We start from the raw sequence: 17,701 nt of genomic DNA on the forward strand, positions 1-17,701 counted from the left end.
GCTTGTGTTAGACTTTTTTGCTTTTTTCTCCTTTTTTCTTTTTGTCGAATAAATGAAATGGGATGGTAGTCAAAAAAAAATACTGCCTGAAACACACCTCAAGATGTTTGTCCCATTCTCACCTGTGCACACCCCTTAACCTGGAGCCAGCTTGATGACTGTAAGGTGCTTCCTCAGCCTGCATTTAAAGAGGTTGTATAGACTCAGAAAACTTCTCTTAAGGTTCCTGAATCTTCCATTTTCTTTTAATGTGATGGTGTTTTGTTTTTACTTATTTATTTTTGAAAAAATGTGTGCTGCATGCTGCTCTCTTATTTTCTCTTCAGCCTTGTTTCTTTTCCTTGTTTTCATGTTGCTGCTTTGAATAAACTTGAGGAGTATATAAAGGAAGCATTTTCTCTCTTACTACACCTCTCACTTGCCTCCAGTTTTCTGCCCTAAGGTAGGACTAGCCCAAGAGTTTGAGCCGGCAGCAAAGAACTGAACCAGGTATTAATTTGTGCATTACGCTGAACTTCTCACTACAGTACAGACAGTAATAATATGTGTTGTGAGGATGTGTTAAGAAGTAAAATGCACTGAGTATGTAGTATTGCATCAGTTTATAATAGTTCCTTGGTATTAATATTTGCTTTCCTGCTCTAATGAAGGTTGTTTCTTGACACTTTCATGATAGAAGGGCAACTTCAGGCTTACGTTTTTTCGTCAAAACTTCAATTCCTGGGTGAAGCATCACCTCTCTAAGGGTCTTGATTGCCTGTGTGCCTGCACACCAGAGCTCCATCAGCATTCTCAGTGTCCCTCTTCATGTGAGGCCCTTGCTAGGTTAGGCTCTCCAACAGCTCCAGTGAGGCACTGTGTGTTGGTGCCACTGCTTTTCATTAGTGTCTTAATCAAGCTATGGCAGTTGTGATGATGTCTTGCAATTCTGCTTCTTGCAGCTGTTTTTTTAGATGTATTACTTTCCTGTCTATACTAACAATGCCACGTGGACGGTTTTCCTTGTACTAAAGCGCAAGTAAATGGACTGTTGGTAGCACCTGGCTCTATTGTTTTCCTGTAGTTAATGAGTGTGCAAAACCTTTTCTTGAGGAGGAAGGGGAGAGGCAGCTTCGTACCTTTGTCAGCTTGCCCTGAGTGCTGAGGACTCTGTGACCCTGCACGGCTGCTGCTTCTCTCTTAACAGGAGTGGCAGGAGCCTGAGGAGCTCTGGGGGAAGGCAGCAGGGCAGACACTCGTCTGCAAGCTGCTGGCCACAGTCTTGTCCCAGTTTGGCAAGGAGCAGGCACTGGCTGGCTCTAGCTGAGGAATAAAACGTTTTGTGTGACAGATTAATCATGTTCATAGGATTGCGGAGTCACAGAATGGCTTGGGCTGGAAGGGACCTTGAAGACCATGGGCAGGGACACCTCCCACCAGCCCAGGCTGCCCAAAGCCCCATCCAGCCTGGCCTTGAGCACCTCCAGGGATGGGGCACCCACAGCTGCTCTGGGCAGCCTGTGCCAGGGCCTCACCACTCTCTGAGGCAAGAATTTCCTCCTAGCCTCCACTCTAAATCTCCCCTCTTCTAGTTTAAAACCACTCCCCCTCGTCCTGAAAAGCCGCAGGACGCCTCCCCACAGCCACCTCTTCTGCAGGCCGACCACCCCCGCCTCCCAGCATCAGAAACGTGTGTGTATATGTATACGCGTCTGTGTGCGTTTATGTGTCTGTGTACTCTTTATTTTTAACCCCCGACCCGTCACTCCGCCACAGGACGACGCCCAACATCCCCCCCCCCGCCATGCCCGCAGCACGCAGGCGCGGGCGGAAGGGCGGCCGCGGCTTCCGTGCGCAGCGCCCAGGCGGGAAGGGGAAGGAGCCGGGAGGGAGCGGGGCCATGGAGAGGTGCGGGACGGGGACAAGGGACAAGGGACGGGCACGGGGACGCCTCAGGCGTTGCCGCCCCCCTTTGCTGACTCCGCGCCCGTGTCGCTGTTTTGCAGGAGCGGTTTCGGGGAGCTGCTGTCGCCCCGCGACGTGGAGGTGGCCAGGCCTGGCCGGAGGCAGGGCTCCCAGAAGCGGGTGCCCGGTATCCTTCTGTGGCGGCTGTCCCAGCCGGCCAACCGCTGCCGTGTGCCGCCTCCCTGCCGCGTCTGTCGCTTCGAGCATCTCGGGAAGGGTTTTCAAATACAGAGCAACCTCCCTGCTGTTTAAGGTTATGATAAAAATTACTCCTTGCCTTATACCTATCCAAATTGAGTAATATTTAAAAATACTTTGAAATCACCTGATTCTTGAGGTACCCTGCAGTGAATTTTGCTATTGAGCAGTTCCTTTTTTTCTTCTCCAGTAGCCTGTTTTCTTTTCTATGTGGTATTTTTATTCCATAAGAAGGAGAAAAGTTCAATAACAAAGCTACGATTGCAATATCTGAAAGCTAAAAGGGAGGATGTTAACGGCTTGACCCTTAAGTTAGGCATAAGCCAAAGGATGCAGTGCTTGCCTTCTCTCTGAGTGGTGTTTCTTCTGAGTGGAAATTCTCTCTCCCTTCCTTTATCCTCCCTGCTGTTTTCATAAATCTCAACCTGTGTCAAAGCTTCTGTAGTGGTGTCTTGTGTTTGCTAGACTTCAGGGAAGTACAAGGCTGTCAGGATGCTTGTATACTCAATTCTTGACTGTATTTAGACTGATTATTTTGATTCTGGGCCAATATGATTGCCAGGATGTCTTATTTACCCCTTCCGTTCTGTAGCAGGGTGTTTTTACAGGGTTTTGTGGGCTTACAAACTCAGGTTATTGTCAGCCTGGAGAACTATGTGAGCCATAGCTGGCTCCATACCTGAGTTTTCTTCAGTCTGTTATATCTTAATTTTGTGGGTTTATGTTCTTTTGCATATTTTTTTTGTTCTAATGGTATTGTTTTCATTCAGTATGTCGTAGCTTCCCATCCACAGCAATAACACGAGATGCGCACATACATAGATCTGAATTTTCACAGAACTTTTTTTCCTCCCCACTTATTTACAATACGAAGAAATACTTAATTCAGCAGCTAATATAAAGGTGTTTGCTTGTTTTTTTTTTGTTTGTGTCAGCAAAGGAATGCAGTACCTGTGCCCATCCTTCTGCTGTTAGTTGTTGTTTGTTTTTGTTTTGTAAGCTTTATAAAGCTAGTGAGATATTGGCCTTGTTTATGGTTGTTGTTTAGAATTAATGTTTCTAGAGACTGACATGAGAGAGGCCGCTGAAACTTTCACACCACTTTTTAATAAACCATGCCTAGAGCATCGAAGTTGGTCGCTGACAGGAGGAGGCAAAGTAGAGCAACAGAGGCCTTTTTGTTAAAGTCATTGGTATCATGGAATGGAATGATAGAAAACTTTCTTAAAGCATTCAGGCTTGAATTTTCTTGCGGTTTATGCAGGATATGGCAGCTCCTTACGGGGCAGAAGTACTCTCTTTAATCCAAGCACTTACAAGGACCAAGACATCCCACACCTGTTATGCTTATGTTTCTGAATTTTATTGTAGAGTGTCCCTTCTAGCTCTCCAGTTTTTGGCGAAACATTTCATGACCTAATTCAGGATTATGAATAAGACTTTCTGCTTTAGTCTGAAAGACAGAATGTGTAACCTTTATTAGATTTCAGTCCCACCAAAACGTTCTTCCTTTCCAAGTGTTCACAATAGAACTGTTTTTGTTGCATAAACCTGAAAGTTTGTGTTGAAGAGTGTTTCTTAACTTATTTGTTAATCAGTTTTTACATCCCTGGATGACAGCATTGCAAACATGACGCCCAGAAGCCATCTGATTTCCAGAACTCCCTGTTCATTGCTTCGCCAGCCACGTAAGACTTCTTACTTTAGTATATAGTTAAAAGGAATAATATGCTTGTACTTGATAATTAATAAGAATTCCTAATGGTAAAGACACGGATGCACTGTAAGGGGTCCAGTGAAGGACCAAGAAGTTGATCAGGAGATTGAGGCATCTGATAGATGAGGAGAGGCTGAAAGGAGCTGAGATGGTTTAGCCTGGAGGCAAGAAGGCTCAGGGGGATCTTGACAATGCCGTATAACCAGCTGATGGGAGTGAAAAAAGAGGAGTAAAAAGACAGCTGTGCTGTTCTTGGTGGTGACCAGTAAAAAGACAAGACAGTAGGCACAGAATGAAATACTCAAGTATCACATTGAAACTGAATGATTCTTGCCTTGCTAGTCAGCAATCTAGTTTGTTTAATTCCCCTCCTCTTCACGAACTTCTTTTGTTTTTGCAGCAGCTTCAATTTTTCAAGGTATTTTGTCTTGTAGTGTCTCTTCAGGCATTTTTTCATCCCTAAGTGGTAGGCTAGTTCTGTTGCTGACCTTTGTAACAGGTGTATGTGTTGGTTACATCTCTGAGTGCTTTCCTTCTCCACCGGAGAAGAGATGAGACAGCACGCTTCACAGAAAGGGCTGTGACTGCTGGTGGTGGCTGGGGTCAGGTTGCTCTGACATCTCCCAGTCTCAGCCCCGTGTTCAGCATCAGTTTGCACATACTCGGAGTGCGTTGGAAGTTGTTCCCAAACTGGCACTGGTGGAAGATCGCAGGTTCCAGAGAGAGACTGATTCTTTGTGATTTCTCAGGTTCCCTGTCAAGTTCCGCGTGGCCCCTGTTTGTTCTTATTTAGTGCAATATCTAGTGGCTAAGATATAAAATCTGAGCCAGCACCAAAGATACATGCTCTTAGCATCAGCCTTCTTCTCGAGCTACTCGTGTGTCAGCATTGACAGCTCTCACAATGAAGCTGCAGGTTGTTCTTAGCATTGCCTTGACACTAATCATATTGTGAAAAGATCTGTAATCCTCTTAGAGCCTCCCTTGCCATTTCTCGCTGAAATGAAGAAATGCCCATTCCTCCCATTCCCGTGTCATCACCAGGGCTTACCTTACTTTTTATTGTTGGTCTCTTCCCATAGGCTTTATTTTTTCATCATTGAAGTGCTCATATAAGGGGTTTCTGATTTTATTGTCATCTAGCCAGTGTTTTCCAGCAATCTCTGAGGAGAGGCTTGCTTTCTTTCTGCTGGAGCAGCACCTGCTGCTGCTCCACATCCTTCTTCCAGGACTGCTTGGAGACAAGTCATGTATTAATTCTCCCTTAAGAGATAAGCGTTGTATGTCATGCTGTGACATTTTAGTCAGGTGGCTCTCTTTCAACTTTTTTTCTCTTTAAAATAAAATAGAAGTTATGAATACCATCTTGAGCATTGTTTGATTTCACTGAAGATCTTGATTTCACCTAACGTGTTGATGTAACAACTTGCCTGGATTCTGTCACTGTGAAATTTCTGTTTTGCCCATTTTCAGAAAGTTTAGCAATAAAGAATTTCAATAAAAGGCAGCGTATGGTTTGCTTGTGCAGCAGTTGCCCCCCAAAATACAAGCACTTGATGGCAAGTATTTGATGGCCTCTGCTCTGCTTTTGTGAGACCCCAACTGGAGCCCTGCATTCATGGCTGGAGCACCTCTCCTGTGGGGACAGGCTGAGGTGTTGGGGTTGTTCAGCCTGGAGAGAAGGCTAGAGCTGCTTCTTTTTCAAGCGGTCTGAAGATCCTGCAGCAAAGTAAACACTGGCATTTTTACTCCTGTTTCTGTTCCTGTTGTACAGTCTCATTCCTACAATGGAACATTTGAAGTGTTCTTGTGAACTGCATTCATTACCTCCTCTCCTGGGAACAAGCTTTTTTTTTTTTGTTTCCTTTGATGTCAGTTGCTCACAGTTGTGCATTTGGGGCTATTGGAAACTGTATTTGAGAATTATTCAGTGTAGGTTTTTTTTCTGCCACCCTGTAAATTCCTGAGCCTTGAGCGTATTGTGTCATATGGACAGGGGAGATTTTAGCAGATATTTTTTGGTACCATGAAGGAGAGGAGAATGATGACCCGCTGACAGCTTGAGTGCTTTGACCTACAACTTCAGAGTCAGACTGGTAATGTTAGTAGCTCTAATTCTAGTTCTGAAAATTGGGAATTGATTTGTCTCTTTGATCTTCAGTATGCCTGACTTTCACATCTCAGGAGTTTACAGGAAATTTATTTGTGGTGATTCAAGGTAAGTGCTAATACAAAGACAGAAACCTTTGGTTCTTCAGCTGACTAGGTCTGTACAAAACTGATGTGTGGAGAGCCAAACACCTGTTGGTGTGAAGCCTTCTAGCCTCTGTCTGCCTGTTTCCAATGGCTTTGTCCCCTTATAATTCGAGGGTGTCAGAAGAAGTGACCAGACACGTTCTTGGCCATCTTCAGGACTGGGAACGTTCTAAGAAAGTTCTGTTTATCTGAGACACTTAAAAAAAAGCTACAGGCATTGGATCTTCTGCTTCCAAACTGGACGAAGTGCTTCCTAACTGAAGATTAGTGCTTGAGAATGCTTCAGACTTGGCTAATGCTGCTTGTATAAGTCTACCATAACTAGAGAGTTAGATTATTAAGTTCCTTTATTAGTAAGGATTACTAATTATTAAGTTCCTTTATTAGTAAGGATATAGTCAAGATTAACATCCTTACTTCCAAGTGTTCTCAGGCCTAAGACATTTCTAATTGGTATTTGTGGGTTTTGTACAAGCCTGGAATGAAGTGGAATGAAAATAGCAATAGGAGCAAGTCACTTCTCCATCAGGTTGGTTTGTCTGTTTCTTCTGTAAGCAGGATTTCATAAACACTTCAGTCAGCACTGCAAGATTACTTTCCTTGATAGAGCAAAGTGGTCTTAACCAGCTTTTGTTTTCAGAAAAGGCTCTCTGTCTTTCAGTTACTTCGCTGTCTCGAAGCGCCATGAAGCAGACGGATATGTCTGCCATCCTGGGAACAGGAGGGAGATCTCCTCTGATCCTCCAGACTCCTGGACTGCTCGGCAATATGTCAATGGTGAGATGGTTTGAGCACATTTTTCTGTTTAGATCCCGTGAAACTTACAGTAAGCTACCATTTTTCAGTGTTTCCATGTTTGCACCAAGGACGAACTGCAGGTGGGACAAGCTTGCTGTTACTACTGCTTCTGTTGCTGCTTGCTACTAGTGTTATTTAGTAACGTGGTGTTTGAGATGATGCAGTAAGGAATGAAGAGCATTTTATGGATTTCTTAACTATACTATGTTAATCTGTTCCTTATAACATCTGCTTGTGACTACAGAAAGCTTGACTTTGCTTGTTTACGGATGCTTCAAAGATGATTGTTCTGTCAGCAAATTAAACCTTCAGAGTTTTTCTTATTTTAGCACAGTATTAGGCTTCCTTTGGATCTTAATGTTTGGACTTCAAAGAGCAAGTTGTTCTGATTGCTTTTCAGATGACATTAATTATCTTCTACTATAACATCTTTGGAAAAACAATGATTAGAAAAGTTGTAAATAGGGACATCTAAAATAATTTTTCTCTGTTTATTTTTAAATTGACTTGAAAGATGTGTTTCTGTGTGTGCATTTGAAGTCATTCTTCCTTTTGGTTGTTTCTATAGTTTGTAATGGCCTGCTTGTTTCTTTAAATTGTAAGGTTCTGGGGCCTTCAGGCTCTTGATCAGCATTGATAAAGCTGTTAGCAGTAGTGCTGTTGTCCTGATTCAGAGCCTCTTGATGTTCTGTAAATACGTAAAATGAACTTCACTCACAAAATGCATAGCATTTAGTGCTCTGACTCAAATCCAGTGTAGATTAGCAAGGGAAATCTTGGGACTAAACCAAAGCTTTCACAGGAGGGTGATGGAAAAAGGACTTAAAATTATGTCTTGTGGAAATTTACGTGCTGGTAGATTAGAACGCTCATCAGACCTTTTTGTATTTCCCACAGAGACCTGATAATATTTTAGTAGAAGTGAGCTTCTTGTTATTTTTACTCAGTTGTCTGGATGTTGCTGAGTGCAATAGCTTTCTGTTCTGGCTGCCTAGAGGGCAATAACGGCAGAGAGAAACCAGGCAAGAGAAGTACAGCATGTAGAAACTGGGGCATAAAAGGAAGAACAACAGTTATGTCCACAGTTTTTGGATACACTTAAGAGACTTATGACAGTGTTGTCTGGTTTGGGTGTGACCATTTTAACAGTCAGGAAAAAGAATCAACCATTGTCATATCACGGGATCTTCATATGGCATTAATTGCTGCTGAGAAAGCAGTTGCTGTCATGGAAACAGCTACAGGAAGCTGTCCTGTCAGTGCAGTGTATGTACGGTCTGTCTCCTGGTTTGGCCATTTTGCTGCCTTATCTCTGATATGTTATCAAATACCTCCCCTGAAATACTCCCAAGAAAGTATAGCTGTGTCTCTATTTCCCACTTTAATACTCTTTTCTCCTTAAAGATGTATTGCTTCATTCAATCAGGGGTTTTGAGCAATTCTCCAAGAAGGTTGGAAGACAGAAGTAAATGGTTCTGATCAAATTTTAACTATTTTATTTAACTTTTCACAGCTGCTTTACAACCTAGTCAACAAAATACTTGGTAAATGTTTAACAGAATACAAAAGGATGGACTGATGCATTTATTTTAAGGGGAAAAGTGATACACAGTGATGTAAAATGCAAGGTCTGATTACATTATACATTTTTTTTTATTTCCTAGTGGGGGAAAAAAGAAAATAAACATGAAGAATTTCCTTTTTCCAGATTAAAATTTATCTTTTCAGAGCTATTTGTTAAAGTCGTTGCGCTTTATCTAAAGGCAGATATTTCATTTTTAATTTTTAGAATTGCTCTGCACCATTCAGATAGCATGAAAAAAAAAAGAAACTTTGAAGCTAGGCTTGCAGTAGTCTGAGATGGCTGTTTATTTTCTGTTATGCTTTTAGTTGGATGAAAGTAACTGGACAACAGTGCTCTCACCTCAGCAGACAGGACTGTTTACAAATGTGGACATGACAGAAGATGTCACTATGAGCGCTGTGCTGTTGCGTGAGGATGATCCCGGAGAAGCTGGTGAGATAATCTGAAGTTTTCATTGTAACTGACCACACATACATGTTCTTGGTTTTCTGTATCATTTTGTTTAGACTGTTCTTGGCATAGAAATATCTCGTCTTAAAAGTTCAGAAAGTTAACTTTTCCAGTCATTGCAGTTTTGCCATTTTGTGTTTTCTGTGGAAATTGATGACACAAATGGGACACTGTGGTGATGCAAAACACAAACTGGATTAGCTTTGTGGAGACAGACAAACAAGTTTGTCTTTAAAACTCTCTCAGATGACAGATTTACAGCAAAAGTTTTATAATTATTTGACTTACATCGTAGCTTCTGCATATCTTACTGTCTTAGCTGGTAAATTCTTCTGACTTTATGGGATATAAATAGTTCGTATCATTTCTGCCTTTGCTTAGCTTTATTAATGACAAGATGCCTTGTCATCAGGATTTTTTTTTTGTAGTGTTGGATTTTTTAACCACATTGTGTCTAATATGACTGTCTCTTCTTATATGTATTCTAGCTACTATGAGCATGTACTCAGATTTTCTACATTCCTTCCTGAAGCATACGTCAACTACTATTTTTGATCTGGTGGACGAATATGAAAGTATATGTAACAGTCAGGTAAATAGTTTGCTGTGTTTTGTTGTGTTTTTTTTTTTTTAATTTTATTTTACTATTTATTTTAATTTGCAGTCCCTTCCTTAAGTTCTGTTGTTCCTTTTCTTTAAGCAGAGAACTCACAGTGCTTACCCTAGATACTTTTAAGTCTTCTAGCTGGTTGCAGTCTCCAGTCACTGAACACAAGCATTGATTAGCATACCACTTTACTTTGCCACAGGAATGCCCATTGTGTAGCTTGCTAAATACTTGCTAAATACATCGTCCAGCTGCCATTCCCCTACAAGTGTCAAGTGACAATAAACATGAGCAGATAAATAGATTTTTTTGTTAGTGATGGTGAGCTGGATTAACAAATACTTATTTGTCTCAGGTATAAATAAATAAAATAATTTTACTATGATGGTACTAAGAGCTTTCTAGTGCATTCCTAATAAACTGGCAGTAGAGTTCTCAACATAAAATTTAAGAGGTCTGCTTTTAGACACAATTTTTGAATTGATTGTTGATTGACACTTTATGACCAGCAGGGATTGGCCAATTGAAAGGAAGAAGTTATGAGACTTCCAGCAATAACAGTGTTGATCACAAAAGCGAGAAGAGGGCAGAGTTTGTAAAGCGCCTTGCAAAAGAGAGCTGCATTCTTGTTACATGGCCTAGAGACCATAAAACATTTTTTAAACATTCTTGTGGGAACTTACGGTGTGGAGTACCATCTACCTATTTAGAAGAGATGGTAATTAAATTTGTTTTTTGAGGGAGTATTCGGGATAATGAAAAGATTATCGCAACAGCTTAGAAAAATATCCAGTGATGGGCATTATTAACTATGTATGCATTTATTTACCTCAGGTGAACATACTAGGCAAAATAGTTTACAGAGCAACGCCTGGACAGCAAAAGTTCTCAAAAACTGCCAGTGTATTGTGGCTACTCAAGCAGGAGATGGTAACATGGAGACTCTTGTCTGCACTTTATAGGTAATTTACTTGAAAAGTGTGTTACTTCTTTGCGCTGAGCTGACTTTCTTAGATACATTATGCATAAGATTATTTATATGGAATAAGGTAATTAAGTAGCTACTTACTATCTGTTTATGGAACTAGCTGCTGATAATGATGCCTATTTCCTTTGCCTGTATGAAATTGAAAGTTAACAGTCCTATTATTACTTTTTAAATGTATTTTTATAAAAGAACACTTTTTTGTAAAGGTATTTTTAAACACTTTCACTTATATAACATATTCTGCTGAATTTTCTCATCTTTATTTTAATCATTAAGGCTTTGCACTTTTATTTCTAGAGACAGAATACAGTCAGCACTGGAAGATGAAACTGCGTTTGAACTCATGGTAAGCTTGAGGGGGAAAATTATTACTACTGTTTGTAAGGGATGTGTCTTAAAGCTAAACGCTTACGTTTTAGTTTTTACAATCCCAATGCTGCAGCCACCTCAAAATTCAGAGATAAAAGAATATAAACAAAGATGAGGCCAATTTGAACTCTAGCAAGATAAATATTAAATTATTCCACATGTTGGAAAATGTGAATTTAAATACTCAGTTCTAAATGGAAAATACTATTATAAGAATTTGTATTAACTATACTTGGTTTTGTTTCATTAAGTATTCCCCACATAGTTGGAAAATCCACTGGAAGCAACTACATATTTATTTTTAAAAGTTGCATCGGTAGTGATAATGTTTCCCCTGGGGCAGAGATAATTTTGCTTTGCCTAGAAGTACATGTGGTCTCAAGCTGTGTAGTACTTTGCAATCCTGATTCCAATTTATCTCAAAAGAAATCCAAACTTTTGTATCATTCTTATTTCAGCTGTAGTCGTCTTGTCTATGTCAATACAGTGTTTCCAGCCTTTGCTGCCAGAATATGCTTAGGAAGACAAAACAATAAGCAAAGTGACTCTGCCTTTGTAAAATTTATGATTGTTGCTGTTTTTTTCTCAGTCATGAAATAGCTTCATCTATGATTCCCACTGCAAAGTTGTCAGTACTTCTAAATTAAACACGGCTGTGCAAAAATAAGTCTCTTCCTATCTCTGTTTACTAGGAAAATTCATATTTTGTTCTCCTTTTGTAGCAAGAAAGCTAAATTAATGCAGGAGAGCAGGAAGAAATATCAGGAGTTTGGGGTGTATTTTTTGTGTGTTTTGGCTAGGTTTTGGTTTGTTTCCTTTTTTCTACTTGCTCATGTTTACAGTTTATATGATCTAGAAAAATGTCCACTTTTTGACATACACAGTAATAAACAAAATTTGTGACGATACAAATGCAGCCAGTGGAACTGATGGATCTGCTATGTAGAATCTTTCTGTGGTCATACATTTGAACTATATTCAGTCTTAGTTTTACAGATTTTAGTATAACGGGATGTAGATGATGATCCTAATGAAACAAATGTGTATTGTTGTCTGTTTGCAAAGGGACAGGGGAGAGGTAGCATGCTGAACTTGTTGAAAATCTGTAAGTTAATGTGTTCGGTTCGGTATTTGTGTTTTTGTGTCAAGTTTTCTTTTTGAGGAAGTACTAATCAACTTTTTCTTAAATAGCCTTTAAATGCTAGTGAGAAGACGAATATAGAAAACTTGTTTCAGAAAGATTCATTTGTTCGACAAAGCCAGGTATGACAACATTTTTATGGTAAGAATGGAAATAGACCAATAGACATTTAAATGTTTGTAACACTAGTATTGCATAAGCTTCAGAAAATATGAGTTATGTGCACTTAATTAAGCTGTTTCTAATACTTATTTCTTTTTATTCATTTAGGCATGTTATTATTTGTACGTGTAGAAATATCGTTCTTTAGTTTCTAAAGATCAGAAACATTTTTCAGGCTAGGTTGGAGAGGATGGAAGGCTGCAAGCTATTCTTATTTGGAGCATCTGTTACTGTTGATAATGATTAATAAACTGGTAGCACTGTAGTAACTGCAGTATCTAGTAAGAAATAGATTAAGGGACAAAACAACCTTCAAAGTGGGTATGTACGGTGGTGTAGTCTTTTGATTACTCTCTAGATAACAAGTAGTTTTAGAGATGGGAGGAAGACAGTTAAAATATTACTTGTTAAATATTTGTCTTAAAAATGCAAATTCCTATCATTCCAGATGGTGGTAGACTGGCTAGAGAGCATTGCCAAGGATGAAATTGGGGACTTCTCTGATAATATTGAGTTTTATGCAAAATCTGTATATTGGTGAGTTCAGACTTTGTGTTTTGTGTACATGCTTCATTTGAGTGTAAGATTCACATACCTAGACACAGAACTGGTCCAAAATCACTCTGAAGAAGAACTGTTTTTTTGTGTTGTTTTTTTTTTGTTTGTTTGTTTTGTTTTGTTTTTTAAGTTGGTCAGTTCGTTTACTTCTTTTCCTTCAGTTCTTAGATATAAAATTGAGCTTCCTCCCCAACTTAAAGGATGTCTTCTCAAATGTCAAGTGCTGCTTTTGGGAGGATGAAAGGAAAGCCATGAAAACAATTTAATTTACTCTTTAACAAGATGATTTCATTTTTTCATAATAGGGAATAGTAAGAGAGGGTCACCTGCTGTTCAACCTGTTATTTATGCTAGATAAAACCTTTCTTACTTGTTTCTCAGGTGTTCAGTTCTTTGTCTTTACTTCTTGCCTGTTCAAGTTCTTGTCATCACTTTGTGTCATTGATCCTCAGAAGTCATTATTTGTAATCTTTTTTTAACGATGGTGGATATTATGGCAGAAAAGACCAAAGCCTGCTTGTGATTCTAGTTGCCTAGAGTAAACTTGGTTTCAGTGGATGAGTGAATACAGGCTTTTGGAATCATGTTCAACATGATTTGAATTTCTGTCCTAGACTGACTACAGTGAATACTAATGAGAAATTTTGCTCATGGAGAAATCAGTTCACAGTTTAAATACGTGAATGATTAGAATAATGGGTGCTTTTGAAAGAAATCAAAGCTATGGGAATTGATTCCATTATTATACTTTTAGTGAAATTTTACATTTTCACTAACGCAGTCCATTGATACACAAACCAAACCAGGTATGTCTTTTCTGTAATCCTGTTCCACTTACTCACAAGTATTAAGTATTTTTTAATATTTGTGTCTTATTAAAATGTGGTTGCTCTAAAGCCTTTTTTTTTCTGAAGAGCATTTAATTGCTTTCAGGGAGAATACACTACATGTCCTGAAGCAGCGACAGTTAGGTACATACACAGGAAGTTCTAGAGCTCTCGTAACAGAATTGGTAAGTTTTATTTAAATTTAAGACTTGGTTTCAAAATGGATATAAATTGAATTAGAGAGCATATATGTTATTTTCACAGAATTCCACCAATTTTTATAAAGTCCTGGTATCTAAAAATTGCAGAACGCTAAGCTGGAAAAGGTGAAAATCAGTACAGAAGTTGTGAAGCAGTAAGGACTAGCTGAGGAGATGATGTTAGCGTTGAAGTTGAATGTTGTAGAATAATTAAGAAAACAATTACATTATTAGATCTGTCAGATGAATGAGATTCTAGAAAAGCTTTTTATGATGATGAAATAAACTTCACTGATTTTAATTGGAAGTTTGAACATGTTGTAAAGGAATTAGCAGTGGAAGAGACTCGCTGAGCCCGGATACTTCTGGAGTTCTTTTGAGATGTGTAGACATCTGTTTTCTTTCAGCCATCACTTTTTCTAGCACAAGTACCTGTGGTCTACGTAGTGAAATAAATGTCTTTATTAGTAAATTTTGTCTGAAACGAACTCATGTTCATAAGCAGGAAAGTTTACAGAAGTTAGTGGAAACCCTTATAAGTAAGGGCATGCTGTTGTTATACAGAAACTAGTGCAATGAAACTAAATCCCATAAATGATGGGATTTCTTTAGAGCTACTGTAGTAAAAGCTGACAGGAGGAAAGTCAAGGGAAGAAAAGACTGTCCAGTCGAAGGAGAGAATGAAGTGTCTCTGACAGCAAGGCAGTCATGGAAGATGAACGTGACTAGGGAGTGATCAATGCATTGATTGAAAAGCAGCTTGAGAAAATCTGTTTGATTAAGTAGAAGCAAGTACAGCTATAGAAAAGGCTTCTGAGAAGGTGGAGAAGGACAGACTGTGTGGTAGGTGGAGAGGCAGAAGGGGAAATGATGTTTAAGGACAAGAAGAACTTGAAGATGAAAAATCCGAGGCAAAGAAAAGGTGGTGGAGTAAATAAAGTGACTGCAGTGGCTCCCTCTGATAGGAATAGTAACAGAATAGGAATAAAAGAAGTAAGAGGGGAAAGACAGGAAAGTATCACGCTAGATATGTTGGCTGTATAGCATATTGTGCCAACGTAAAAATGTGACTCAAAATTATAAAACAGGACAGGAAATCATTGGAAGAGGCAGATGTGCATTGTGTGAATGGGTGGTGCCTTTTTCCTTGCAGGATCCAGATGCTCCTATAAGACAGAAACTGCCACTTGACGATTTGGATCGAGAAGATGATGCAAGGTTATTGAAGTATCTCTTCACTCTCATCAGAGCAGGAATGAAAGATGAGGTAAGCCACGGGAAGTGGAAGAATCTTCTTGGTTAACTAGTTAAACTTTTTTAAAATCTTGCTATTAAAGCTATTGACAAGCTGTGTACTAAAATGCCTGTTTAATTCTGGCTCGTAGGGATTTAAGTTTCAATTAATTATCCATAAGAAAGTGAAATTGCTGAAATTGTAGTTAAAAAATCTTGCGTTTAGTTAAGTAATTTCAGGTGTGGAATAGATGCTATGGAAAGAAAAGTTACACCTTTATATTTTGGTTGTTTGACAGTGTAATTTTTTTTTTTTTTACTGTAGTGGCTTGATACTAAATATTGCCAGACAAACACGTTGGATTTTTTTAAGAACTACCTAATCACATGTCTGATAATCAATATATAAAATAATAAGCAACTTTTACTTGCTCTGCTCCTCTGATGTCCCCTTGATTATATGATCTGAATGGAATTGAGGGAGAGTCATGGCTAGCATTCTACTTTTTGTTTTGTTACATTTATTGTTTGGCAGGGTCTTCAGCAGCAAAAGCTATGGAAGACTTTATCTGAATATTCTAGAAAGCCTGTAATTCTCCTCCATTAACTCTTTTACTACAATTGTGCTTGTTGCCCTGTCTTACTGAATATACTAAATATATATGTAGCATATACTTAGCATTATTCCTTATCTGAGTAACATCCAGGCAATCCTAAAGCAGTTCTCAATAAAGATTCCCAGTTGCAGAGCAGCATTTGTGATTTTATCATGTAAATAGTTGTGTTGTCAAAGACCTCAGTTGGAAACACAGTCCCTTATACCGGGCTCTACATACATGGAATGTCTACATACGTGGAATATTTGGTTAATGGGAAGGAAAAGGAACGTGAGAGTCTTGTAACCAAAACCTTAGACTTAGGGAAATGGTTACTTGCTAGCGTTTTGTTCCCCTGTGGTACATATCCGTTCATTTTCTGATAGTATGGGCACAAGACTATGTTGCTGCAGAGTATGAATATAAATCTGCAATTTCACTTGTTCTTCAGTAGCTGCTAGACATTGCTACTGTCTGATAAGCACAAAGCAGCTTATTCACTACTGAAATAATAAGTTTATTTAGAGTTTAATCTGAACTAACAGTGAATCTTGGTTAATTTACATTACCACATGTAATGCACAGCTCCTAAGCTAGACCAACGTGTTGGCTTGTTTGTCTGTTCTTTTGTTTGTTACCGTTCCCAAAATGGTTGGATGTCTGCAGCCTTTTCAGCATGAGGCAAATGGAGGTTAGCTAAACAAACCAAGGCCACGTATTGCAGTTTCTCTTGCTGTTCGGTGTTTTGTTAGTGTTGGAATGATACCAGTCAGACTAATCAGATAATCTGTAGCTGATTTTTTTTTCAGAGGTGTAGGATTAGAATTCTAAGCAAGCTTTGTTGCTTTTTTTTTTTCCTCACAGAGTTTGTTTTACATTCCACACTATTCAAAATAGCTTTGAATTAAACCTTTTCATGCTAGTGAGCAGACTGTTGAATATCATGGGAAAATTAGGATTGCTGGTTTTAGAAGTGCTTGAGGGGTTTGGAAAGCTCAGTTGATTAGAGAAGTAGGTGAAGAGATGGATTAGACCATCTAAGCAACAAGATGATATCTTAAAGTGAGCTTATCAGAAGGATGTGTAACAGCTGTCTAAGCTAGTATAGTGGGACTGTAGCATATTTCTTATATTGCTCTAAGTACTGGCAGAAAAACTGAAACGTTTAGTGAAAAACAAGCTAATGAGTTTTTACTGACTTTCAACTCTCAGTTCTTTTGAGTTTAAGGTTCTTTGTTTATTTCTTTTTTTTTTTGTATTACAATCTCTATGCAAGTTAGCTATTTTAATAATATTTACATTTTTAATGGAGAAACTGGTGGGTTTCCTACCTTGAAGTCCATTACTGAGAAAATGCATTGTTTTTCAGGCACAACGCTTATGCAAACGATGTGGTCAGGCCTGGAGAGCAGCAACTTTGGAAGGATGGAAATTGTATCACGATCCTAACAGAAATGGAGGTATCTGCTTCCAAATGCACTTGAGATGTATAAAAATACGGAAGAGGGCTTTCTCTTAATGTCTGTCTCTAGCAAAAAGAAATTGTTTTTTCTTTACATCTTCAGGGCCTTTCTTATATCTAAAATGTTTTTACCATGTCTGTTGAACCTACATAAAAACTAATATGCAATCATTTTAGTTGAAGGTTTGAGCACACTGAATCCACTTAACACGGTAAAGTCATTTTCTTTTTTGAAAAGAAAGCATAATGGCTAGGAAACAGCTGTCTAGGAATTCCATACAGATCTTTTCCACTACCATATAATGTTTCATTATGTATTTTCTCAACATCTGACTTCTGCCTTCTAGCAAAGGTGTCATTGCTTACAGACTGAAGAAAAAAAAAGCTTCAGAAAGATACAGTAGGACTTGAGTTCAGCAAATGTAAATGAAGGAAAAAAATATTTTTTTATAATATTTGGACACCAAAGGATTTAAGAACATATCTTATATGCTAGTCACAGCTGGTACTGGGAGGCATACTGTTTTCCTACTTTTTGAATCCTGATATTCCACTATTTTTATCTGCGCAACTCACTGGCGTCCTAGCCTTGTTTTGAGTGTTATCCACC

General features: G+C 38.9%; 1 protein-coding gene across 2 annotated transcripts in view; it reads left to right on the forward strand.

The window, feature by feature from the left end:
* The first annotated feature begins 1,757 nt into the window (after window positions 1–1,757).
* Window positions 1,758–17,701, forward strand: part of NUP107 (nucleoporin 107) — a 28,542-nt gene continuing 12,598 nt past the window's right edge. The window contains exons 1-13 of one of the 2 annotated variants that reach the window (XM_072034693.1): window positions 1,758–1,887; window positions 1,986–2,071; window positions 3,741–3,830; window positions 6,777–6,892; window positions 8,804–8,930; window positions 9,437–9,540; window positions 10,390–10,517; window positions 10,841–10,889; window positions 12,104–12,175; window positions 12,664–12,752; window positions 13,707–13,785; window positions 14,954–15,067; window positions 16,999–17,089. In XM_072034693.1, coding sequence (XP_071890794.1) covers window positions 1,784–1,887; window positions 1,986–2,071; window positions 3,741–3,830; window positions 6,777–6,892; window positions 8,804–8,930; window positions 9,437–9,540; window positions 10,390–10,517; window positions 10,841–10,889; window positions 12,104–12,175; window positions 12,664–12,752; window positions 13,707–13,785; window positions 14,954–15,067; window positions 16,999–17,089 — 1,249 coding nt within the window. In that variant the 5' untranslated portion in view covers window positions 1,758–1,783. Of the gene's footprint in view, window positions 1,888–1,985; window positions 2,072–2,146; window positions 2,198–3,740; window positions 3,831–6,776; window positions 6,893–8,803; window positions 8,931–9,436; window positions 9,541–10,389; window positions 10,518–10,840; window positions 10,890–12,103; window positions 12,176–12,663; window positions 12,753–13,706; window positions 13,786–14,953; window positions 15,068–16,998; window positions 17,090–17,701 lie in introns of those variants that run through there. The other variant, XM_072034701.1, reaches the window with a different exon arrangement.

This window comes from Anas platyrhynchos, chromosome 1 (assembly GCF_047663525.1).
Source record: "Anas platyrhynchos isolate ZD024472 breed Pekin duck chromosome 1, IASCAAS_PekinDuck_T2T, whole genome shotgun sequence".
NCBI classification, from domain to species: Eukaryota; Metazoa; Chordata; class Aves; order Anseriformes; family Anatidae; genus Anas; species Anas platyrhynchos.